The sequence below is a fragment of the Lethenteron reissneri genome, chromosome 55, assembly GCF_015708825.2.
Source record: "Lethenteron reissneri isolate LAM-NWPU_2019-01 chromosome 55, ASM1570882v1, whole genome shotgun sequence".
Lineage (NCBI taxonomy): Eukaryota > Metazoa > Chordata > Hyperoartia > Petromyzontiformes > Petromyzontidae > Lethenteron > Lethenteron reissneri.
The window spans coordinates 9320568-9346323 of record NC_083833.1 but is presented as its reverse complement, the minus strand read 5'-3'; the positions used below and the strand labels follow the sequence as shown (position 1 = coordinate 9346323).

The 25756-nt window shown below is 50.4% G+C and overlaps 1 protein-coding gene across 3 annotated transcripts in view; it reads left to right on the top strand.

Moving 5' to 3' along the window:
- LOC133356790 (lysozyme C-1/C-2-like) overlaps window positions 1-25756 on the top strand; it is a 62471-nt gene that overhangs the window by 6000 nt on the left and 30715 nt on the right. Inside the window, exons 3-4 of one of the 3 annotated variants that reach the window (XM_061574475.1) lie at window positions 4157-4232; window positions 5894-6953. The exons of 1 other annotated variant lie outside the window; for it this stretch is intronic. In XM_061574475.1, the coding sequence (XP_061430459.1) occupies window positions 4157-4232; window positions 5894-5960 (143 nt within the window). In that variant the 3' untranslated portion in view covers window positions 5961-6953. Of the gene's footprint in view, window positions 1-4156; window positions 4233-5893; window positions 6954-24845; window positions 25121-25756 lie in introns of those variants that run through there. One more of the 3 variants, XM_061574474.1, reaches the window with a different exon arrangement.

Genomic DNA, 25756 nt, shown 5'->3' with positions numbered 1-25756 from the left:
TATGCCCGTGCATTATGCAGGACTACTTCCCTTCTACGTAGCTCTAATGAAGTTAACACAAGATACCACAATTTTCATAACAGAGTCCTACTTCAGTGATTTACTACACAGCGCTTGTTGGTGGATGAGGCAGTGTATGGATATTGGATGAGAATGGTTATGTTTGTCCATCTCTTGGTTATTGCGAGCAATTACTCCTTTCTTAGACCCCACCATGCTAGGAGCACCATCAGTTGTCACACTGGCTAGTTTAGCCCAGTTCAGCTCCAAACCATTCACAGTTTGGCAAATATTTTCATAGATATCTTCTCCTGTAGTTGTTCCTTTGATGCTTTGCAGTGCAGCAAGCTCTTCTGTGACTTTGAAATAGTCATTCGTCCCACGAATAAAAATTAGAAGTTGTGCAGAATCCCGAACATCATTGATTTCGTCGAGTGCCAAGGAAAAATATGAATTTTTTTTGTGGAGTTTTGCAAATGCTGATGCAAATTGTCTCCCATTTCTTCAATTCTCCGTGTAATTGTAGGTCCTGAAAGACTCACTGTACTAAATAAATCGGCCTTCTCTGGACACATCTCTTTGGCAACAGAAAGAAGGCATTCTTTAACAAATTCTCCCTCCACGAATGGTCTGCCAGTGTACGCTATTAGCTTGGCAACTTGAAAACTTGCTCGCAGTGATGAAATATTTAGCTGCTTCTGCTTCACAAAAGTATTTTGCTGAGTTGTTAATGTATTTTTCAGTTTTAATATTTTATCTTTTCTCACTTCTCCGACCAAACAATCATATTTATCTTAATGTTGAGTTTCATAGTGTGGACGTAAATTGTATTCTTTGAACACAGACACTATATTCTGGCATATCAGACACACAGCTCTTTCCTTGTATTGCATGAAAAAGTTATCATAAGTCCACTGTTCTTTGAATATCCTACACTCCGAGTCAATTTTTATCTTTCTTGACATCATTGTTTCCTAGGGAGTCAAAATTGCTATTAGTAAAATACCAATATATATATACAGCGCTACAAAAACAATATACCAGCAATAACTTTGCCCACACAGAGACATACAGACTGCACTGCCCATCAATGCAGTCTGATTGGGGGAACTCCGCTTTTACCCCAGGCTCACACTGGTGCGGGTGCCATTAAAAATTAATTACACCTGCAGTTTTGTTCACAGCGCAGCCGGCCCCTCCCATATGCCCTGGCTTCCTCTGAGTCCTGGGAGGTGGAGTAGTAGTCCGGCTGCGCTGTTCGGTTCCTCCCACCGCCTGAAGCTTGATTGCGGCCGGACTACAATTCCCATGATCCAGCCCTTCAGCCGGCCAGCCAATCGGCGGCGGCCGCCCCCTCTCCCTCTTCCACCAATGACCGTCCTTCTCATGAAGAAAAAAAGTAAGAGACAGGCAGCGGCGGCAAAAACACCTGGCTGGCCGGATAAATGTCCTCGGCGGGCCGCATGTGGCCCGCGGGCCGTAGTTTGAGGACCCCTGCTCTAGACCATCACTTGGAGTCTCTAAGCTTCGAGCATACAGACGCTGATGCAGACTGGACTGCTCTCAAGACCGTGCTGCATTCTACAGCCCTTGAATCACTTGGTGTTCCCATACGTACACATCAAGATTGGTTTGATGAGAACGATGCAGAAATCCGAGCACTCCTTGACGAAAAACATCGCCTGCATGAAGCATATCTGAATAACAGCAGCTCAAGCTTAAAGAAAACTGCCTTCCTCAACATTCGCAGGGTTGTCCAACGGAGACTCAGTCATGCAAGACACCTGGCTGTGCGCAAAAGCTGAGGAGATTCAATCCTACGCTGACAGTAACAACACCAAGTGCCTCTATGATGCACTCAAGCAGGTCTATGGTCCGTTACACTCAGGAGCTTCACCTCTCCTGAATGCAGATGGAACAACACTCCTCACACAGAAGGACAAAATACTTGCAAGGTGGGCTGAATACTGCAACGCAGTCCTCAACCAGCCATCATGCATAAATGAGGAGGCCATTGCGAGACTGCCTCAAGTTGAAATAAACCAGTCCCTTGCTGTTCTACCATCCATTGAGGAAACCAGCAAAGCCATAAGCCTCCTCTCATCAGGCAAAGCTCCAGGGTCCGATGTCATTCCAGCGGAAATTTACAAGGCTGGAGGGCCTCGCTTAGTCGAGAAACTGACCGACCTCTTCCAGTATCTGTGGAAATTAGAATCCGTTCCCCAGGAGTTCAAGGATGCCTCTATAACCCACCTCTATGAGAAGAAAGGCAATCGGCAGGCCTGCGACCAACCATAGAGGCATCTCTATACTATCAATCGCTGGGAAAATCTTGGCAAGAATCCTTCTGAACCGCCTAATTGTCCACCTAGACCAGAGTCAGTGTGGTTTCAGAAAAGACCACGGAACCACTGACATGGTATTTACTGCCCGGCAGTTACAGGAAAAATGCCAAGAACAAAATGTTGATCTATATATGGCTTTTGTTGATCTAACAAAAGCATTCGACACAGTCAGCCGGGAGGGCCTATGGAAAATCATGGCCAAGTATGGGTGTCCAGACAAGTTCATTGGCATCGTGCGAAATCTCCATGATGGTATGATGGCCAGCGTCAGAGACCAGCAAGAACTCTCTGATCCGTTCCCAATCACAAACGGGGTGAAGCAGCGCTGCGTTTTAGCGCCAATGCTCTTCAGCATGGTGTTTCCTGCCATGCTGCAAGACTCAATCCAGAACCACAAAACTGGGATTAGCTTCATCTACCGTTTTGACGGTGGGCTATTCAAACTGTGGAGGATGCAAGCCACAACTAGAGTGGAGGAAGTCACTGTTCGAGAACTTTTGTTTGCTGATGACTATGCTCTGGCTGCTGGCTCAAATAAGTATCTACAGGACAGTATGGACCACTTCTCCTCAGCTTGTAACAACTTCGGTCTAACAATCAGCACAAAGAAGACTGAAGTCCTATACCAACCTGCTCCTGGGAAACCCTACACTGAGCCCACCATCTTTGTGAATGGGCAAAAGCTTTCAGCCGTTGACAAGTTTACTTACCTTGGTAGTACTCTGTCTCGCGCTGTGCACATAGATGATGCAGTTAACATCAGGATTGTCAAAGCCAGTGTAGCCTTTGGACGTCTACGTGACTCGGTATGGGAAAGGACTGGCATCAAGCAGGAGACAAAACTGAAGGTCTACCGGGCTGCTGTCTTACCAACTCTTCTGTATGGGTGCGAAGCCTGGACAGTTTACCAGCAGCATGCCAAGAAATTAAATCATCTCCACTTGAGCTGTCTGAGGAAACTGCTGAGGATCAATTGGCAAGATAGAATCCCTGACACGGAAGTCCTCAGTAAGGCCAATATCCCCAGCATCTACACCTTGCTTGCGAAGGAACGGCTTAGATGACTGGCCACGTGATCAGAATGCCCAGCGCGAGACTTCCAAAACAAGTCTTCTTTGGCGAGCTGAAGAATGGCAAGCGAACTCAAGGTGGCCCCAAAAAGCGCTACAAGGATACCCTTAAAGCTTCCTTGAAGAGCTTTGGATTCGACCTGAAAAGCTGGGAACCCCTAGCACAGGACCGACTTGCCTGGAGAAGAAAAGTACAGGACAGTGCAGTCCTCTGTCAGAGTAGGAGAAGCTCCTGTGCTATCTTGAAGAGGCAGCAGCGCAAATCTACCAAGGAAGGATTTGTGGCTGCACCTCAGAGCTCTAGATCCTCCCTGACCTGTCCAGTGTGCCACAGAGAATGCCGGGTTCGGATTGGCCTGTTCAGCCATCTGCACACTCATCAAAACCCAACACAACGTGCCATGGTTATCATCAACTATGATGGACGAACAAGAGAGAGAGAGATGTGAGTCTATGTGTCTCTGTGTAAGTCTATGGGTCTCTGTGAGTCTGTCTCTGTGTAAGTATATGAGTCTCTATGGAAGTAGACAGTTCTGTGTAAGTCTATGGGTCTCTACTTCAGTCGATGGTTCTCTGTGTAAGTCTATGGGTCTCTATGTGAGTTTATGGTGACCGGGCTGAGACCACCATCTCACTGCCGGTGTAATCACCGTCAGCGCCTAACACCCACGTTGGAACCCAGGCGCTCAGCAGTGCCACCGCTCTGCTGCTTCTTCTCAACGTCGTCGCTGTTGTTCACAGAGCTCCTTGAGGACGACATCACCAAGTCCGTCACCTGCGCCAAGTTGATTGTCCAGCAGCAGGGACTGGAGGCCTGGTGCGTAGCCACGACGCACGCAGCAGCAGGACACGGCACGGGTCACCAAGAATCGGCATCATCGTCATCGGGATCATCGTCATCTGCATCGGCAGCTGCGCCAGTATCATCCACATAGGCATCATCTTCGTCATCATCAGTGGAAACATCATCATCAGCGTCGTCATCATCGGCATTATCAGCAAAATCATCGGCATCATTATCAGCGTCATCATCCGCACGATCATCAGCAGCGTCAAGGTGGCACGGTGGTTCACGTGTTACCTTAAGACCGCAAACGAGTTAAGTTCAATTCCCTGCCACGGCTAACATCAGTGACGAGTGATATCTGAACCAGTCCTCGCACTGACCAGCGTGGTGAAGTGTGGTCAAAGAACCCTGCATGACTCAATGCGACGTGATGTTGTCTTCATGCAGCAGTGGATTGACAAAGGGCTGTACATGTATTAGTGTGTGCGTGCGAGTGAATAAACCGTGAGTTTGAGTTGTGTGTAGAGGCCGACCAAAACTGAATTTCTGGTTTCGGTCGAAACCGAAAGTAAACCGAAAGAAAACAATTGACTTTCGTCCGAAACCGAAACTATGCCGAAAGAGGCCATTTTCCAACTTTTGGCGCTGAAACCGAAACCGGATTTCGGTCGGCCTCTAATTGTGATACAACACTGGGTAGTCTCAGGGAGCTTCCCGCGCGCATTAAGGGACTTGCATCGCATGTCAACGCCATTGCAAGGGGACACCCCCAGTAGTAGCTGTCCCTGTGAGGCACCAGGTGGATTCAGCACCGGGCGCTCTGAGCGGGTATGGTTCTGTCAGTCGAGGGGGGAGACAGCTGCTGCTGTGGGATCTCAAAGGAGTCATTTGCGGTGCAATTTGTTTTAAATGTGGACCATGACACCAGCGCACACTAACGCACTGCGAGTGAATTTGACGACGCTTCGTAGTGTAATAAGAGTCGTTGAAGCGACTTCTGGAATCCGGTCTTTATTCACTTTTCATTACAGCATCCCTTCACGCTGCTGACAGGCAGCGTGAGAGGGATAGAGAGAGAGAGACACACGCGCAGCCACGTGGCAACTTGGACCCCCGCTCTTGCGTGGCCTCCTCCGCCGTTCGTTCCAGTTCTGACCACGTGTTGTTCGTCTCCACCCCTATTTAATACCCGGCTCACGTGGTACGTTTCCACCAATCCTGGTTAGCCTCTATGGAATCTTCCAGACTCCATCGTAGGCTCCCGGGACCACGCCCCTGACTCATCTCCCCATTGGCTGTGGCCAAAGCCAGCAGAACCAATCCTCTGCTTACAGCTGTCACCTTTCCATTACGTCAGGGCCACGCCCCTAGGCTTCCCCCCATTGGCTATGGACCAGGACCGGCAGAGCCAATCATCGTGACGAGTTGTGATACGTCAGTGAGCCGGATATATCCTCACATTACAGTAGTATTGTCGGGGGTTAATCTACACCGCAGTGTTAACCATGGTGGCCTCCCGCATTCGAAGCACGACTCTTTGGAACCAGCGGCTGGGCCACTACGCACAACTAACTGAATGAACGGACTAGGGGTGACTGAACGGACTGGCCGAGTGAACGAACTGACCCAGAGCGAGCGAGCGAACGAACGGGATGAACTAACGAACGAACGGCTGCTCCCTTCCGTTGCAGGTATGGCTGGAAGTCGAAGTGTCGTGGCAAGGACGTGTCGGTGTACGTGCAGGGCTGTAAGCTCTAGCCGTGACGCCGCAGGAGGAGGAGGAGGAGACGGGGGCTCTGGCCGGGGGACGCCGCTCGCCCAACGTCGCTGCTGGGTTCACACAAACAGACCGAGACAAAAACGGAAACATTGCATTGATCACGCCACGGGATATTGACAAAGCCGATCAGAATGATGTCATCTGACAATCTATAGCGCGGGTAATCGGAATATAAATGTTTAGTGGAAGGAATCTGATGAGCTGTGAAGCTATTTGATCACAGATGTCCAGTCGAGCACGGGGTCAGAACGTGACATCAATGACCAATACAAACTCACGATAGGAGTGCACAGTATAAGAAATGTAAACAAAGTACATGAGCAATATATACAAAGAAAACTAAACTTTTTTGAGGTAAGGCGTGCGCTCAGAGGCCTATGGACGCCGCGGTGGCGAGATGTTAACTACCTCGCCTGGTATACAGGAGGTCGTAGGTTCGATCCACGACCCTGACGCCTGCTGCTCTATATTTGCGCGTCTCTCCCGGTGGTGGCATGGATTTTTCTCACGCCTTTTAGAGTATATGGCTTCTATACATTTCCACATGATGATGATGATGACAAATAAGCCACTTCGTAGGGCTATCATTTGTGATGGGCCCAGTCGCTTCTGAGAAGAAAACAACAAATTCTTACCGAGTAAAGTAAAACAAATGATGTGCTAATTATGACGTCACCCGCTACTGCACTACACTGTGATCATTGGGGCATCGTCTATTATCGAATGGTAACACAACCATGTATACACACACACAGCCAGCCCTTGGGGTCTATCCACTACTTCACCACGCTTGTTAATGCAACCAGCACTATAGAACCTGTTATGTACCCATGCACAAGCACTGTCCGGTCTGTATAATTGCAAATTGTGTTTTTTATATTTACTGCTTAAGAAGATAATTTTCTAATTGCGTGCGTTCATTATGTCGCCGTAACTACCAATAAACCAATCGCATGTCGCTATGAGCAATGCCTTTCTGGTCAGCCTAGTTCTCCTTCGTAACGAAAAAGGGACCGCTGCACCATCCGTGCCACCGGAGCGGAGGACGCAATGCGTCGGTAGAGAGAGAGAGACTTTATATATGTTTATTCACCAGCGGCAAATTGCCCTGGAATTTTTCAATATTCAAGCCCTCATGGCGACACCAAAAAGCACAGCTCACCATCCCACCGCCGCTCCGCGACGCGCAACGCCAGCACCACAATCCCCACGCACCGGCTGCGCAACAGCATCCGACGCGCTGTGTCATTTCGAGCTGTGGCACCTCCTTGCTTGGCAGGGCCCCCCCCCCCCCCTTATTCCACACTTCCTCCCCTGATGGTTCGAGGTCACAGTCATCGGTAACATCACCACCGCTAGACAACGCGGCCCGTGCGCCACGCCACCGCGCGAGCCACACCGCCACGTGCACATTCATCCATGTCATGTGTGCCACACCGCTGCGCGCGCACCACCGCCCCTCGAGATTCCTGCGACACGTGTGTCACACCACCGCGTGCACCATACTGCGACGCGCACGTCATGCCGCAGGTACGCATGCCACAACGTCCTGCGCCACATCGCGGCACGTGCGCCGCACCGCCTGGTGCGACCCACCGCCGCGCACATGCGCACATTTTCGGTCCGCCGCGTGTGCCACACCTCAGCACATGTGCCGCGCCGCCAAGTGCGTCACACCGCTGAGTGAGTGCCGCACCACCGCGCGTGCTACACCATGCCACGCGCGTCATGCCGCCTCACTCCGCGTGACACTCCGCGGCGCGTGCCCCGTGCCGCCAAGCGCGCCACACCGCCGCGCCCACGCCACATTATTGAGACCGCCGCGTGCGCCACACCTCAGCACATGTGCCGCGCCGCCAGGCGCACGCGCCGCCCGGCCGGACCGTCACGCGCTCCGCTCCACCACGCGCGCTGCACCGCCGCATACGTCCTGCCCGCGTAGCCGCGTCTAACGTCCGTTTCGACTCGATCATTAAAAAGTGAAGGTCAGTTCACCATTCGTGTTGGTGCAGAGGGCCTGACCGGCCCCCCACCGCTCCTGGAACACGGCGTGCGCATCTCCAACCTGGGAAAAGTACGCGTGCTCCAGCCGGAGCCTCGCTTTCAGCAGACCTTTCAGCGTTGCCTCCGCTGCACAACTGTCGTCCGTGTCACCTCGCAGTTTCTTTTTTCGCGTTTTGTATACTGCCATCTTGGCTTGCGCGCAGACAAAGTTTGCCAGGATGTGGCGCTTGTCCGCCCGGTACGGTACCCCGCATATAAAAACGCTCTTGTAGAAGGGCACCCCCAATTTCTTAAAAACGGCTCCCAGGAGTCTGAACAGCGGGTCCAGCCGCGAGCACCCCACGTACTGGTGGGCGAGGTCCTCCCTCGCTCCACAGAACACGCACAGGTCTGACGCCCCCGGGGTGACCTTGCTGATCCACGCCGCCGAGGGCAGCGTCCAGTGCGCCAGCCTCCACTGGAGGTCCCCGCTGCGCTTTGCAACGGGGGCCTTGTAGAGCTGTTTCCACTGGGGGGTGGTGTCGATCAAGGGAGAGAAGAACTCCCTCCACTTCGTGTCCGGTAGGTTTTCCAGCTCTCGACACCGCAGTGTTTTGACGCAGCAGTCGTACAGCACCCGCTTGGAGGCGCCCTTGAGGGCCACGTCTCTGCAGTTCGCGATCTTGAGCAACCTCCCTGCCTCACAGCGCCCGGGGGGCTGGATGCAGGAGACGCGCAACTCCTGGAAAGCGGGGGGAGGGGAGGGGGGGGTGGAGGGGGAGGGGGAGGAGGGCGGCGGCCGTGCGGCACCGCTGTCTCCTGGCGTTTCTAGCTGCAAACGCAGCTTCCGCATCGCCTCGATCGCCTCTCGCAACAACTTTTCTCCAGCCATCATGGAGCGGAGCCCAGCGGCGCCGCTCACCTCAGCCGCGTTCTTCCATTTGGAGCGGCCGTCCTGGCTCCTCACAAGATCCCTAATCGTTCGCACTCCTGCCGAGGCGAACCGGAGGGCCAGCGTCCCCTCCTCCCTGATTCCATTGAGGAGGCCATTGTGGAACAGGGGTTCGGTCATGAAGCCGTTAAGGCCGTGGTGCGGGCTCGCCCTGCTCCATTCCAGGCTCCGCCACGCCTCCAACAGGCTCTGGTAATAGCCCGGCAGTCCGGTGCAATCGACTCGGGTTAGGTCCATAAGGAAGAGCTCCCTCCCATATCCCAGCCGCCCGCCCGCATTTCTCAGCAGAGCGAGGGCCAGCGACGTCCGGGGCAGCTCTTCTTGTTCGTACAGCAAGTTTCTCACGGCCTGGAGCCTGAAGCTCATCACTCGAGCGGTGACGTCTACCAGGCCCTGGCCGCCCTCACCCACCGGCAGGCAGAGGACCCCCGGCCTCATCCAGTGCTTGCCGTTCCAGACAAAGTGGGCAAGCGACCTGTTCGCCCTCGTGAGTAACCAGCCCGGGGGTTGGAGGGCCTTGGCTCTGTGCCACAGCACCGAGGCTGCCAGGTTATTCCCTATGAGCACTCTCCCCCTGAAGGACATTTGTGGGGCGAGATGTGCCCACGTTCTCAGTTTAGCATCAAATACGTCGCTCATCTCGGTCCAGTTTTTATTAACGACTTGGGGCTTTCCTAGGTACACTCTGAGGTACTTCACGCCCTCACCCTGCCAGGGGACTCCGCCTGGGAGGAGCACGGAACTCATTGCACCTTGTGACCCCATCCATAACGCCTCACACTTCCGCCAGTTGACTTTGGCGCAGGAGGCCTTTTCATAGACCTCCACCGCCCGGCAGAGTGCAGCGACGTCCTGTGCGTCGTTGATCACGGCGCATATGTCGTCCGCATATGCGGAGAGCTTTATGACTGCGTTCTCCGGCCCCGGGACCTTGAACCCGGACAAGGTGTTTCTCAGGCGTCGCAAGAGCGGCTCAAGGGACAGGGTGTAAAGGAGCCCCGAGAAAGGGCACCCCTGCCTGACTCCCCTTGTCACGGGAACAGGACAGCCAAGCCTTTGATTGATTTTTATGAGGCTGGATATGCCCGTATATAGGAGGTGCACGTGTGCCGTGAAGTTCTGGCCGAACCCGAAGGAGAGGAGCAGTCTTCTCAGGTACTCGTGGCTCACCCTGTCGAACGCCTTCTCCTGGTCCATGAATAGGAGACCTGCATCCACGTCGTGTATATTCGCGAGGGAGATCACATCCCTGACCGTGCCGATGTTGTCATAGATGCAGCGGCCGGGGATGCAATACGCCTGCTCGGGTTGCACGAGCTGACCCACCACCTCCTTGAGGCGGTTTGCAAGCGCCTTGGCGAAGATTTTATAGTCGGCGCACAGGAGGGAGACGGGCCGCCAGTTTTCTATGCGACGCAGGTCCCCCTTCTTAGGCAACAGGGTGACCACCGCCCTCCTGCAGCTCTGCGGGAGTTCCCCTTCTCGCAGGCTCTCCTCCAGCAGCTCCAGCAGGCAAGGGCCGAGTACATCCCAGAAGGTTTCGTAGAACTCAACTGGCAGCCCATCGATCCCTGGGGATTTGCCAGCTGCCAGACCTTTCATGGCAGTGTGCAGCTCCTCCAGGGTGACGGGGCTTTCCAGTTTGTCTCTCTCCGCATCCCCCAGGGTAGGGCCCGTGGCTAGTAGTTCTTCAAACGCCTCGTCCTGTACGTGCTCAGCCTTGAACAGGTGTGAATAGAAGTCCTTCGCGATCCTGGCAATTTCCCCCTCTGCAGTTGCTGTCTCCCCCTCTGGGGTAAGCAACCCTGAAATGTTATTCTCATTGCTCGAGGGTCTATTGCCTAGCCTAAAGAAATACTTTGAGGGAGAATCCGTCTGTGCCAGGTGTTGCACCTTTTTGTGCACAAACGAACTATGTGCCTGTTGGTCCGTGACGGCCCTAAAAAGCCGCCGCTTCTCCAGCAGCACCTCACCCTCGTTGTTGTGCGCATCCTGGGCCGAGCCCATCTCAGCCTCGAGCAGCAGCAGCTCGCTCGCCAGGTGTTTCACCGTCTCCTCCTTGGCGGCGGCGTGCTGGCTCGAAAGCTGTAGACAGAGGGCCCTAATTTGCGCTTTAGTTTGTTCCCACCATCGCTGACCAGAGCTGAAACTGCTCCTAGTTGCTGCCCAGCGTGACCAACAGGCCCTGAATGCCTCCGTGAAATTTTCGTCCTCAAGCAGCTGCACGTCGAGTTTCCAGTAGGGGCAGCGACGCCTCTCCCTGGGGACTCGCAGCAGTGCTGAGACCAGGTGGTGGTCAGAGAAACCGGACGGGGTGATGTTGCTTCCCCCGAGCTGGTTAGCGCTGTCCGCACTGATGTACAGCCGGTCCTGGCGAGGCTCATCCTCCCCTGCAGGCCCGCGCGGCACCAAGTGTATTGCCTCTGGCCTGGGTGTTGCAGTCGCCACGTGTCGAGCAAACCCAGTTGCTGCACCATGTCGGCTAATGGCCGTGCCGATTCCGGGTGGGGCTCAGCACTATTGCGGTCGAGAGCCGGGTCGAGGGTGCAGTTCATATCTCCCCCCACGACCGTCAGCACCCCGTTCGCACTGCCTGCCTCCAAGGCATTCCGCAGTGTGCCGGAGAAAAAGCGTTTCCTCTCACTGGTCTTACTCGGTGCATAAACGTTGAAACACCGTAGCCTCGTGTTGTTTAACACGAAGTCTACAGATATCAGATGGCCTTTTTGGATCTCTCTGAAGGCCACGCCTTCCGGGAGAAACTTTGGACTAAACACAATTGCAACCCCAGCGCGGTTGTCTTCTCCGTGACTGATGAAGGTCCGGCTGCCCAAGAGGTGCTGGCGCTGGGCCTGCAGAGTTGTGTCAAGGTGCGTTTCTTGCAGAAACGTCACATCCGCTTTCTGCTCGCTAATGAAGCTGCAGATGCGGTGCCACCTCTGATCGCTTCGAGCTCCGTTGCAGTTTAAACTCGCGATCCTTACACCTGAGGAAGCCATGGCTTTAGGCGTCGGCTTCAGCAACAGCATCAGCGGGGGGGCACTCCGGTTGGGACATGCTCCCCTTTCTTGCTTTCTGCATGAAACCCCTCAGCCGATTGCCTTCCTGCGGGGTGCATTTGTGCTTTCCCATGTCGCTCATGACTATCTGCGCGACCTTCAAGAAGGCCTGCGTATCGGGGAAAGAATCTCTGACGTCGACCCCCCGCTTCTTGTAACTAGTTCGGAGGAATTCGACAATCTTGCCGGGTGTGTACTCCCGTTTCTTCTTAACATGTGAGTAGCTCCCCTCACTCAAGTTGTCTTCTATCTCTAACTCCGACCCTCCGTCGTCTGAGTCTCCCGGCACGCTCGTGTGGGGCTCGGTGGTTACCTCTTCCAACGCACCGTGCCGATCGGAGGTGTCTTCCAACTCGGGCTGGCTCCCCTCTGCGGCCTCTGCCTCCCTCACCTGGTCGGGTGAGGAGGTGAGCTGGTCGTCACCCCCGAGCGCCGTGTCATCGGCGGGCTCATCGGTGGCTTCCAGCACCCCCCCCCCTTCCGGGGCAGCCGAGTCCGGGTCTGGTGGTCACCCCCCAGCCTCGGTATCAACCGGCGGGTGGGCCTCGTCAATGACGATCACCTCACCCTGTGGCTCGGCCTCACCGCCGCGCCCTGCTGTTGCATTCGGGCGGTTGTCCCGTTCGTCACTGTCGCTGTTATCTTTCTCGGCGGCGGCGGCGGCCACGCGTTTTGGAAGGGTGCCACCGCGCCCCCCCCCCCCCCGCATTGCCTCCTTTCGCCTTCCGCTTTCTCGACTCAACGACGGTGAAATCATCTTCCCCGCCGTCAGTCATTGGCTGCGCGTGGCCATCAGCAGAGTCGGTGGAGGTCTGCTGCTGCTGCTGCAGCTGCTGCTGCCGCGGTGGCGGCGCCTGCTGCTGCTGCAGCTGCTGCTGCCGCGGTGGCGGCGCCTGCTGCTGCTGCTGCTGCAGCTGCTGCCGCGGCGGCGGCGCCTGCTGCTTCTGCTGCTCCCGCACTTCTGCTGCTGCTGTCTGCGCAGGCGGAGCTGCTTTTCCCCTTTCCTGTTTGTTTGCCGTGCAGTGTTTTCGGGTGTGTCCGACACCACCACACCCGTAGCACTTCGGCGCGGTCGTGGAGGCATACACGGTATAGACGTGACCATCAATGGTGTACTTGAAGTTCACATCCAATTCCGTGTTGCCTTCCTTTAAGATCATAAACGTTTGACGCTGCAGCGACAAAACGTGTGCTAGCTTTGGGTCTTTCGACCTCAAAGGCAGCATAATTATATTCAAGATCACTGTGCCGAAGCGCTGTAGATCTCGGCGCAGTTCGGTGCCCTTGAGAAATGGCGGCGCACCTGAGAGCATCACCCTGATGGCGGGCGACGAAAGCGGGGTGCACTGCACAAACAGCCCTTCCCCGACGTCGAGCCCCGTCTCCACCAGGCGCGCCACCATACTCTCCTGAGTCACGTACACCACCACACCTCGATCTTGCCTTTGGGCGGTGAGGATGCCCGCATGGCCCACACACGTGGTCACAGCAGCTGCGACGATGTCGGCTGTGATCTCGGGCGGTGGATAGCAGATAAACCCGTTCCTTCGCGAAAGACACTCGAGCCTTGGATATTGCGCCATGGTGGAAAGGCAGCAGTAACCGCAGGTCTTAGCGAGAAAGGGAAACGAAAAGAACGATGACTCTCCCTCTCAGGCCAGGCTCAGGCTCTCACCTGAGCCCAGGCCTCTGTCCGCTCACCTGGTGGGGCAGGAGCGACCACTAGGCGTGGCCTCTCCGCACGGGAGCGCAGAGAGAGAGAGAGACAGAGACAGAGACTAATGACTTTTAAACAAGTTATTGTTACCGGCAGCAATTGCTCTGGAGCCACTTTCGATGCGGGATCGCCAAAAAACAACAACCAGGCAAACATGGTGAATCTGATGGCTGGGTGTATGGAATTTATGTGGTCGAGAAATTGGTCTAGAGCAGGCCGGCCATGTGGCCAGATGACAAAAGTGTCCTCTACGTACCTCTTCCATAAGGTCGGGCGTAGAGTGGCAGTCTGGATGGCGTCAGTCTCAAATTTCTCCATGAAGATGTTGGCTACAACCGGAGATAGGGGGGAGCCCATTGGGGTGCCCTCAGTTTGCTTGTAGAAAGTTCCATTCCAGGTGAAGTATGTATTGGTTAAGCAGTGTCTCACCAGGGGGGGTACCCCAGCATTCAGTCCTTGATTAACCAAGTCTTCAATGATTGTGATGGTGTCAGGTACAGGAACTTTGGTGAATAAGGAAACCACATCAAAACTGACAAGCAGGTCGTCTGGGGACAGGGCAATCCCCTTGATTGTCGATACCAGGTCAGTAGAGTTTAGTACCGCAGAGGTGGTTTTTCCAGTGAAAGGCCGTAGGATTTCAGACAAAAAACGAGCCAATTTATAGGTGGGGGAGTTGATAGTAGAGACAATGGGACGAAGAGGTGTATCTTTTTTATGTATCTTTGGCAAGCCGTATAATCTTGGTGGCCTGGCTGCAGAAGGTTTCAACGAGAACTGTTTGGTCTGATCAATTAATTGGGTTGAATCAGAAATGATTTGCTTGGTTTTAGAGACGAGGCTGTTCGTGGGGTCTCTTTTTATTTTTGTATAGCTGCTATCGTTGAGTAGTTCTTGGATTTTGTTGTTGTATTCTGTTTTGTCCATGATGACAGTGGCATTGCCTTTGTCGGCTGAGAGGATGACAATGTCATCCCTCTTTTTTAATTGAGCTAATTCAAAACGCTCATCTTTGCTGATGTTGCTAGCTGGCATCTTAGCGTTTTTGAGGGTTGCAGAGATTTCAGATCTTGCTACGTCTGCAGCGATGTGACTCAGGCCCTTGAGAGCTACATCTACTCTAGCAATTATATCATTAACTGGTATGTGTCTAGGTGTGACTGCAAAGTTTAGTCCTTTAGCTAAAACGGATTTCAGACCTTCAGAAATAGACTCTGTTACGGCGATTAATTACGACTTTGTTAACATCTAGCTTTTCAATGTGTGGGTCCGGTTTCTTCTTTGAGAGGCGGTTGAATTTGGAAATCAAGTTGTCCTTACATTTGATCGACATAGCGGCAGCTGAAGAGGCAGTCATTTTAACTACATGTTCCCAATCCGATGTGGACATTGTTGCACTCAAAGATAAGTGTGATTTGTAGAGTGTCTTGTCTAACTGATCTAGTTCGGTGCGCGTAAGTCTGATTTTCTCTGAGATAAGAGCTAAGCTAGTTCTAGACAGAATTCGTTTCGTATTAGAAGTTACAGCAGCAGATGTTAGTGTAAATGCGTTTGGTATTACCTTAGAGTCGCGGCATCTCTTCAGAAAGGTGAGAGACTCGATTAGCTGAGCCTTCTTATCCCGGAGCTTGTTGAAGGATCTCAAAGTTATGTGGAAACCCTCCCCGTAGAGGCGGTTAAATTTCGATTTAAAGCTTTCGTGACTGCAGGGATTCATCTTCTTGGTTCTTTCGGTAAAGTCACGTAGAAGGGAAGTAATAAAATAATAAAAATAAAACATAATAAAATAATTCTCACGACGTTTCGGCCACAACGCAAGCAGCCGTCCTCAGGTGAAGAATGAAACACCACCAAGCTTGGAGCGTATATTTAAGCTGGTTTGGAGGGGAGGGAGGTGGGACCAAATGTAAGGACAACTTGATTTCCAAATTCAAGCGCCTCTCAAAGAAGAAACCGGACCCACACATTGAAAAGCTAGATGTTAACTAAGTCGTAATTAATCGCAGTAACAGTTCTATTTCTGAAGGTCTGAAATCCGTTTTAGCTAAAGGACTAAACTTTGCAGTCACACCTAGACACATACCAGTTAATGATATAATTGCTAGAGTAGATGTAGCTCTCAAGGGCCTGAGTCACATCGCTGCAGACGTAACAAGATCTGAAATCTCTGCAACCCTCAAAAACGCTAAGATGCCAGCTAGCAACATCAGCAAAGATGAGCGTTTTGAATTAGCTCAATTAAAAAAGAGGGATGACATTGTCATCCTCTCAGCCGACAAAGGCAATGCCACTGTCATCATGGACAAAACAGAATACAACAACAAAATCCAAGAACTACTCAACGATAGCAGCTATACAAAAATAACAAGTAAACCCGTAAAAACAAAGTTTTTCACTATAAATCCTTTATATGCGTGGCGGCTAGAGTCCTCTCGTCCTCTGGCTTGAGATGGCTGCCACCTATGGGTCAGATGATTGTCTGCCACCATTAAGCAATTGGTAATTAAATATTTAATTAGTTTTCCCTAAACAGTGTAAAATTTTGGATTTTTTTTTCACGAAAATTAATTGTCACACACAACGAGTCTGTGTGGAAAATGTCAGCTCGATTGGATCACGGCAAGTGGGTTAAAAAACGACCGAAAGATTTGCACGGTCCTAAGCAAGCAAGCAAGCACGCACGCAAGCAAGCACGCAAGCAAGCAAGCAAGCACGCGAACTTAATATGAAGGATTTAAAAAGAGACCCCACCAACAGCCTCGTCTCTAAAACCAAGCAAATCATTTCTGATTCAACCCCATTAATTGATCAGACCAAACAGTTCTCGTTGAAACCTTCTGCAGCCAGGCCACCAAGATTATACGGCTTGCCAAAGATACATAAAGAAGATACACCTCTTCGTCCCATTGTCTCTACTATCAACTCCCCCACCTATAAATTGGCTCGTTTTTTGTCTGAAATCCTACGGCCTTTCACTGGAAAAACCACCTCTGCGGTACTAAACTCTACTGACCTGGTATCGACAATCAAGGGGATTGCCCTGTCCCCAGACGACCTGCTTGTCAGTTTTGATGTGGTTTCCTTATTCACCAAAGTTCCTGTACCTGACACCATCACAATCATTGAAGACTTGGTTAATCAAGGACTGAATGCTGGGGTACCCCTCCTGGTGAGACACTGCTTAACCAATACATACTTCACCTGGAATGGAACTTTCTACAAGCAAACTGAGGGCACCCCAATGGGCTCCCCCCTATCTCCGGTTGTAGCCAACATCTTCATGGAGAAATTTGAGACTGACGCCATCCAGACTGCCACTCTACGCCCGATCTTATGGAAGAGGTACGTAGACGACACTTTTGTCATCTGGCCACATGGCCAGCCTGCTCTAGGCCAATTTCTCGACCACATCAATTCCATACACCCAGCCATCAGATTCACCATGGAAGTCGAAAAAGATGGCAAGCTACCATTTTTGGATGTCCTAATTAAAAGGAGACCTGATGGTTCAATGAGCCACTCTGTCTACATGAAAGCCACCCATACAGATGCTTACCTAAAACCGGATTCCCACCACCATCCATCCCAGAAAAATTCCCTCATCAAGACTCTATACCATAGAGCCCAATGCATCTCCGACCAGGAACACATTGCCAGTGAACTCAAACACGTACGCCAAGCTCTTAAGGCTAATGGTTACTCCGACTACACAATCCGCAAAGCCATCACTCCAACCATCAAGAAGGATCCTGTTGAGGAGCCTTTCAAGACCATCACCTTACCCTACATTGCTGGGGTCACAAAAAAGATCTCAAAAATCCTGATTGAACACAAGATCCAGGTCCGATTCAACACAGTACATAAAATCCGTGATCTGGTCCCGTCTGTAAAAGATGTGGTTCCAGACATACAGTACCCTGGCGTCTACAAACTAAGTTGCCTCTGTGGTAGCAGTTACATTGGAGAAACCAAACGACATGTCTCGGACCGCATCCGTGAACATAAAGCAGACCTGAAACACGGTAGGACAAACACCTCAGCCGTGGCAGATCACTGTTACAACTCAGTGGGCTCACATGACATTGACTTCTCCAAGACAGAGGTTCTCTGCAAGCCATCTGGCTATCATGAGAGATTCGTTCATGAGGCGATCCACATATACAAACACAGAGACAATTTCAACCGAGAAAATGGATTCTGGCTTAGCAATCATTGGAAGGACGTAATAAACCATTTCGGATCTTAACTGATTGTGTTCACGTTTACGGTGACTTTCAGACCGCGTTCCACTCACTGGCATTGTATTCTCCGCAGGGAATGGATTCTTTGCTCCGCTGCAAGTTTCCCCCCACGACTCACCCATTGACACGACGGTCAATGGTACAGTGTATAATAACAAATAGTATAACATTTATATGCTTAATACAATGTACAAAGTAATATATAGTATCGTAATTGTATAGTTAACATATAGCAGTGTGATACACATTAGGGTGGGTAGAATAATACATAGTGTTATATTAAAATGTATAAGGTGGTTTATAGCAATACAGTATATAATTTAATTTTGGGTTTGTCTATGGCAGTATATAGTACGGTGTAGACTCGTGTGATGTAAGAGAATAAAGTTTAGATGGCAGCATATTATATAATTTTTACGACGTAGAATTGTAATGTATTACTTACTGTTAGTAACTCAGCTTATTGTAGAGTATAGTAAGTATACTGATGATGCTATGTAGTTTATACTTTAGTTGTTTATGTAGTTTACACTTTAGTTTTCTACGTGGTTGTTTAGTAACTGCAGCTACATACTATTAACATTCCTTTCCTTTGTTAATGCTACCCCCCTTCCCCCTCCCTTTGATGCTGCTAATCCTGCATAATGCACGGGCATAATATTAATTTGAAACCCCCCCGTCCACCTCCTACGCATTTTCCATATGCTAAATTCCTCTTGATATGCAAATTATTTTGTCATAGCGCTCTTCTTCCCACCTCCTCCCCCTCCAAACCAGCTTAAATATACGCTCCAAGCTTGGTGGTGTTTCATTCTTCACCTGAGGACGGCTGCTTGCGTTGTGGCCGAAACGTCGTGAGAATTATTTTATTATGTTTTATTTTTATTATTTTATTACTTTCCTTCTACGTGACTTTACCGAAAGAACCAAGAAGATACTTCTTCTTGGTGAAAATCTGAAAACAATGCTAGTTCCCTTGGGACTATGTCTTCCAAAAGGTCATGCAGTACATCTGGTGGGTACCCAGACTCAAAATGAAAGTTATTTAATTTATCAGTCAATGGACACGACCACTTTACGCCAAAGCAATGAGTAACATTTTGGATTTTCTCTCAGTTTGCACATGCAAACTATGTTCCTTCTTTGTCCGAGGTGGAAACACTCCGGTCCGCACTTCGTGTGTCTGGTACTCTAAAGAATGTCCAAGACAAAATCTACAGATGTACGGCCCCGTGAAACATTCAACTAGTCCACTGATAGAATGTGCACCGAGATTGTCAGCTACAACACAATGTACTGTCCCTTTAATGTTTTTTCCAACACTGGAAATGAAAATCCCTTCCTGTTCTAGAATGACAAGATCCTTCAAGAGTGGTTCCAAAACTGCTCTGTATTCAAACTGTTTGACATCAACAGCTTTGCAAAGTAAAGCTAGGTGTATTGACGTTAATGCAGATTGCAACTTTGTTGGAACATTTGCCCAAACCCAATAAACAGCTGTTATTTTGTGTTTTTTTCTCGAAGTTCCTAGTGGGTTACACACCTCAAAGTCGTCAACGTAAAGGATTATAGACAGTCTTGTTTCTTCCCCAGCATAAAATACATTTTGCTTGAAGCATTTTCCATCAAAAATTGACTTAATATATCCAGTACTATTCGATTTTCTGGATAAAATTATTTCTGCAATGTCTTTATTCTTCAAGACTTCCTGCAAAGTCTGGAGAATAGGCACATATTGAAAGGTCTTGTTCTTTTCAGTATCAATAATATATTCAATGCTATCAACACACTGGAAATGCACCTTAAAATACTTTCTTCTCTTAAAAGCCGAACCAAGCGGACCACCTGCTCCAAGTGCTGTACTAATGGGATGGAAGTTGCACAACTGCTCTGACAATTCAGTTATGATGGCCTGGTCAACAATGCATGTATTAACCTTCAATGTTGAATCTAGTATGTTTCTAACAACTGCAACTGATACTGAAGATGAAATGAACTGAAGGTCTTCAACCAAGGCATCAATGCACTTCACTGAGGCATTATAGATGGTTTCTAGCTTCAGCAGAAGTAAGCCAATACTTTGAAGAACTAAGTATGATGCACTTTCCTGATCACAATCTAAACTAGTGCCCTCACCATCACTGGCCTCTGGTAAATCAGAATGGTCAACAGTCTGATTATGGCGACTCTCATACACGTCTTTCTTAAAATCACTCAAAGAATAGGATTTGTGTCTTCTGCTTTTGTGTTTTAAAAAATGTATCTATATATATAAAATCGTTCATGTCTGTGTGTCTGTGTGTGTGTGTGTGGACTGCACTTTCATTGGACGGCGGTTGCCCCTGGCAACGGCTAGCCACGCCTTCGCCGCTTTCATTGGACGGCGGTTGCCCCTGGCAACGAGTAGCAACTTTTCTCCGCGGGGTGGACGCCATTTTTAATAGCGCGGGGGGGGGGGGGGGGGGGGACCGGCACCCGTACCCAGCGTTCGCCGGGTGGGAAAATCAGGCAAGGCGGGAGGCTCTGCACGGTGCTAGGCCTCGACACCCAACACGCCACTCTGAGGTAAATTCATACAAATTTCACGTCCTCTACAGAGTGGCGAGGGAGGCAGAGTGGCGAGGGAGGCAGAGTGGCGAGGGAGGGACTCAGCCTCAAAACGAGTAACTGGTGTGGCGTATTAACATCGCCACTGGGGAGACAAAGGCGGCCGGGCGTGCTGGATACAAGTCCCGGGCAAAGCCGGGTCATGACTATGTGTGTATGTGTTTATGTGTATGTCTGTGTGTCTGTATGTATGTGTGTATGTATGTGTCTGTATGTGTTTGTGTGTATGTATGTGTGTCTGTATGTATGTGTGTGTGTATTGTGTATGTGTTTGTGTGTATGTATGTGTGTGTTTGTATGTATGTGTATGTTTGTGTGTATGCATGTGTGTGTATGTTTTTGTGTGTATGTGCGGTTATGTATGTGTGTGTATGTGTGTGTCTGCAGCAAGCGCGTGTATGTGTACCTATGGACGCGCGCGCGTGTGTTGTGTAGGGGGAACGGTAGTGTAGTGCTTAGCGTACTGCCTGTGTCTATGTGTGTGTGTGTGTGTCTGTGTGTGTGTCTGTGTGTGTGTGTGTCTGTGTGTGTGTGTCTGTGTGTGTGTGTCTGTGTGTGTGTGTCTGTGTGTGTGTGTCTGTGTGTGTGCGTGCGTGGTGTGTAGGAGGAACGGTAGTGTAGTGCTTAGCGTGCTGCCTGTGTGTGTCTGTGTGTGTGTGTGTCTGTGTGTGTGTGTCTGTGTGTGTGTGTCTGTGTGTGTGTCTGTGTGTGTGTCTGTGTGTGTGCGTGTGTGGTGTGTGGGGAGCGGTAGTGTAGTGGTTAGCGTGCTGTCTGTGTGTCTGTGTGTGTGTGTCTGTCTGTGTGTGTGTTCTGTGTGTGTGTCTGCGTGTGTGGTGTGTGGGGAGCGGTAGTGTAGTGGTTAGCGTGCTGTCTTTGTGTCTGTCTGTGTCTGTCTGTGTGTTTCTGCGTGTGTCTGTGTGTGTGTGCGTCTGTGTGTGTGAGGAGCGGTGGGTGTAGTGGTTAACGCTACGCTGCGCTACCAACCCGGCGAACCGAGTTAGATTCCCGCTCATGGCCACCACCGATCAAGATTATTTGAACCTCACATAGGTCGACTCAGCCTCAAACGAGTAACTGGTGTGGCGTATTAACATCGCCACTGGGGAGACAAAGGCGGCTGGCCGTGGTGGATACAAGTCCCGGGCGAAGCCGGGTAGTACAGCTAGTTGTATATATTTGTCTGAAAGCTGCCTCCTTCAAATACACAAAAGACAGTTTCGTGGCTCTTCAGATGATTTCCAATATGCTGAAAGTAGTCCTTCTCTATAGAACAACAAGCATTGCAAACTAAACATTTAAAAGCAGAGATGTTTCCTGACCGTAGACTTTCTTCATCTAAATGGTATCTGGACAAATGTGTGCGAAGGGCACTCTGCGTTTTAAATGTGCAAGGGCAACTGTCATATAGGCATGGCTGGGATTGCCCACGACCAAATGTTGCGTGTTGTCTGTAATGCTTTAGTAGATATCCCTTTGTGGCAGACAAAGACTTGCAGATCTTACACTTCCATTCCATAAGCAAAAACCTGAGGCAGAAAAAGGTCTATGTATCAGACTAGCTGTACTACCCGGCTTCGCCCGGGACTTGTATCCACCACGGCCGGCCGCCTTTGTCTCCCCAGTGGCGATGTTAATACGCCACACCAGTTACTCGTTTGAGGCTGAGTCGACCTATGTGAGGTTCAAATAATCTTGATCGGTGGTGGCCATGAGCGGGAATCTAACTCGGTTCGCCGGGTTGGTAGCGCAGCGTAGCGTTAACCACTACACCCACCGCTCCTCACACACACAGACGCACACACACACAGACACACGCAGAAACACACAGACAGACACAGACAGACACAAAGACAGCACGCTAACCACTACACTACCGCTCCCCACACACCACACACGCAGACACACACACAGAACACACACACAGACAGACACACACACACAGACACACAGACAGCACGCTAACCACTACACTACCGCTCCCCACACACCACACACGCACACACACAGACACACACACAGACACACACACAGACACACACACACAGACACACACACACAGACACACACACACACAGACACACACAGGCAGCACGCTAAGCACTACACTACCGTTCCTCCTACACACCACGCACGCACACACACAGACACACACACACAGACACACACACACAGACACACACACACAGACACACACACACAGACACACACACACAGACACACACACAGACACACACACACACACATAGACACAGGCAGTACGCTAAGCACTACACTACCGTTCCCCCTACACAACACACGCGCGCGCGTCCATAGGTACACATACACGCGCTTGCTGCAGACACACACATACACACACATACATAACCGCACATACACACAAAAACATACACACACATGCATACACACAAACATACACATACATACAAACACACACATACATACACACAAACACATACACAATACACACACACATACATACAGACACACATACATACACACAAACACATACAGACACATACATACACACATACATACAGACACACAGACATACACATAAACACATACACACATAGTCATGACCCGGCTTTGCCCGGGACTTGTATCCAGCACGCCCGGCCGCCTTTGTCTCCCCAGTGGCGATGTTAATACGCCACACCAGTTACTCGTTTTGAGGCTGAGTCCCTCCCTCGCCACTCTGCCTCCCTCGCCACTCTGCCTCCCTCGCCACTCTGTAGAGGACGTGAAATTTGTATGAATTTACCTCAGAGTGGCGTGTTGGGTGTCGAGGCCTAGCACCGTGCAGAGCCTCCCGCCTTGCCTGATTTTCCCACCCGGCGAACGCTGGGTACGGGTGCCGGTCCCCCCCCCCCCCCCCCCCCGCGCTATTAAAAATGGCGTCCACCCCGCGGAGAAAAGTTGCTACTCGTTGCCAGGGGCAACCGCCGTCCAATGAAAGCGGCGAAGGCGTGGCTAGCCGTTGCCAGGGGCAACCGCCGTCCAATGAAAGTGCAGTCCACACACACACACACAGACACACAGACATGAACGATTTTATATATATAGATGCAAGGCCACAAGGTCTCTAATCACATGAGGACAATAGAATCACATTTACAAGATAATTCTTTATTATTTTTAATATTCAAATTTTCATGCTCAAATTTAGCACATCAACTTTTTGTCACTCACATCATCTAGCTAGCTAGCAACTACACAACAAGCTAGCCACAACGTAAAGGTGACGCTAACTGACTGGTGGAAAGCTAGCTAACGTTAGCATACTGTACGTACATCAACAGCAAGATATAATATACTGGAGGTGTAACGGCAGGTACAGGACTTTTGGTTCGGTACGCGCTGTGATCCGAATGAATATAGTCTAGTTTTAATCACGCACGTTACTTTTTCGTGTGCGGAACAAAAATTATAGTCTCGTGCTTTTAGTCGAATCAGACTGACTTCCAAAGGCCTAACGTTGTGCTAGTTAATTCTGATATACGTTACAGCCAGTTAAATTGGCATGCTGGTAACATGCAGTAACATAAAACAATGTTCAACTGCTACCACACCTTTGTTAAAAAATTGTTCGCTAAAATAATTAAACATGTCTTACCTTTAGGAGAACGGCGGTCCCTGAACCGTGTCTGTGGAAGAAGATGGTTGACATGCACGTGGCGCGAAAAAATGCCTCGAGTTTGGGCGGGAGTGTAACGTTATTAAATTCAAAAACCTCCCGATTAGTAAAATTAATCAATTTTTTGCATTTTTGACTTTCCTGATAAAATACAATTAAATTCCACTTAGTTATTGATGGCTGATTTTATTCGAACAAAACTGAGTAAAATACAATTAATAACTAATACAAATGTGTTGAATTCAGCTCGATGTGATTCTAAACTACACATAGTCATTATGTTTATGTATAGGTTACTCTTATATATTTACTAAACATTAATTAACCCCAGTCTCGGTTTTTACAGTGTATTACGTCAACAGAATTTTGGGGCAAGTGCTGTTAACGACCAACTATGGGCGACGACATGGCAGCCGAAGGGGTGGGTGGCCACCACCGCGCTCGCCCGCCTTTGTCTCCCCAGTGGCGATGTTTTACGCATCGCACCAGGTACTCGTTTCAGATTGAGTCGTCCTAGAGGGAGGCCACGGGGCCGATTTGAGATAATCGTCACTGGGTTGGTGGCCGTGAGCTAGAAACCTGAACTCGGGGTCGCCAGGGTTCGTAGCGTAGTGCAGCGCTAACCACTGCACCACCGCTCGTCCCCCACGCCCACATGCAAACCACGACTTGTCGGCGAGCAGTTCCGGGGGTGTGAGCGGTGGTGGTGGGAGGCTATGAAAGCCGGGTGCAGGCTGAACAGCGAGAGGCAGAACGAGAGCGGGGAGCGGCCGTGGTGGAGAAAACAAAAAGAATCTCTCGCGATGTCGTTTCGCTCGTTCGCGATGTGCGTGCTGGCGGCGTCTCTCTGCGTCGTCCCCTGCACGCGTGCCAAAGTGTTCGCACGATGCGAGCTCGCGAAGGCCCTGCGCGACATGGGAGTGGAGACAGCCAGCCTGGGCGACTGTGAGAGCTTCACCCACACACCTCCACTACCAACATTCCGAGCCAGAGACGGGCGTTGATCGAGGATCTGGGGTTGTTGTTGTTGCTGTTCTGACGGTGGCCATCAAAATCCCAGGTTTTTTTTTTGTTCAATCCGCCAGCAGTGGTCTCTTTGTTTTCGGCCTCACTTTTGCACGTCACGTCGGGCAGTTGCATTCGTTTGGTTGAGATGGTAATGTGTGGGACGGTAAATCATCCAGATGGTGACTTAACGAGATGTTAATTGATTGAGATGGTCATTGATCGGGGTGATAATTTATTGCGTTGGTCATTGATTGGGGTGGTAACTAATTGGGATGGTTATCGACTGCGATGGTAATTGAATAGTCGACAATGCAGTGTGCCAGCACCATTTAATAATTTGCCTTTTCAATGCAAATGTGTTTGATTATTTAGCAGCAAATACGTTGTGATCATTGAAGGGCTTTGTCTTTCTGAGTAGCCACTATTCGTCGAACTATTCACGGTTCAATTTATAAACTAAACTATCTTGATTTGAAGCTTTCGTGACTGCAGGAATCCATACTCTTTGGTTCTTTTGGTAAAGTCACGTAGGTAGACAGAATGTCCCAAGGATCCGTCAGGCCTCCTCTCTGA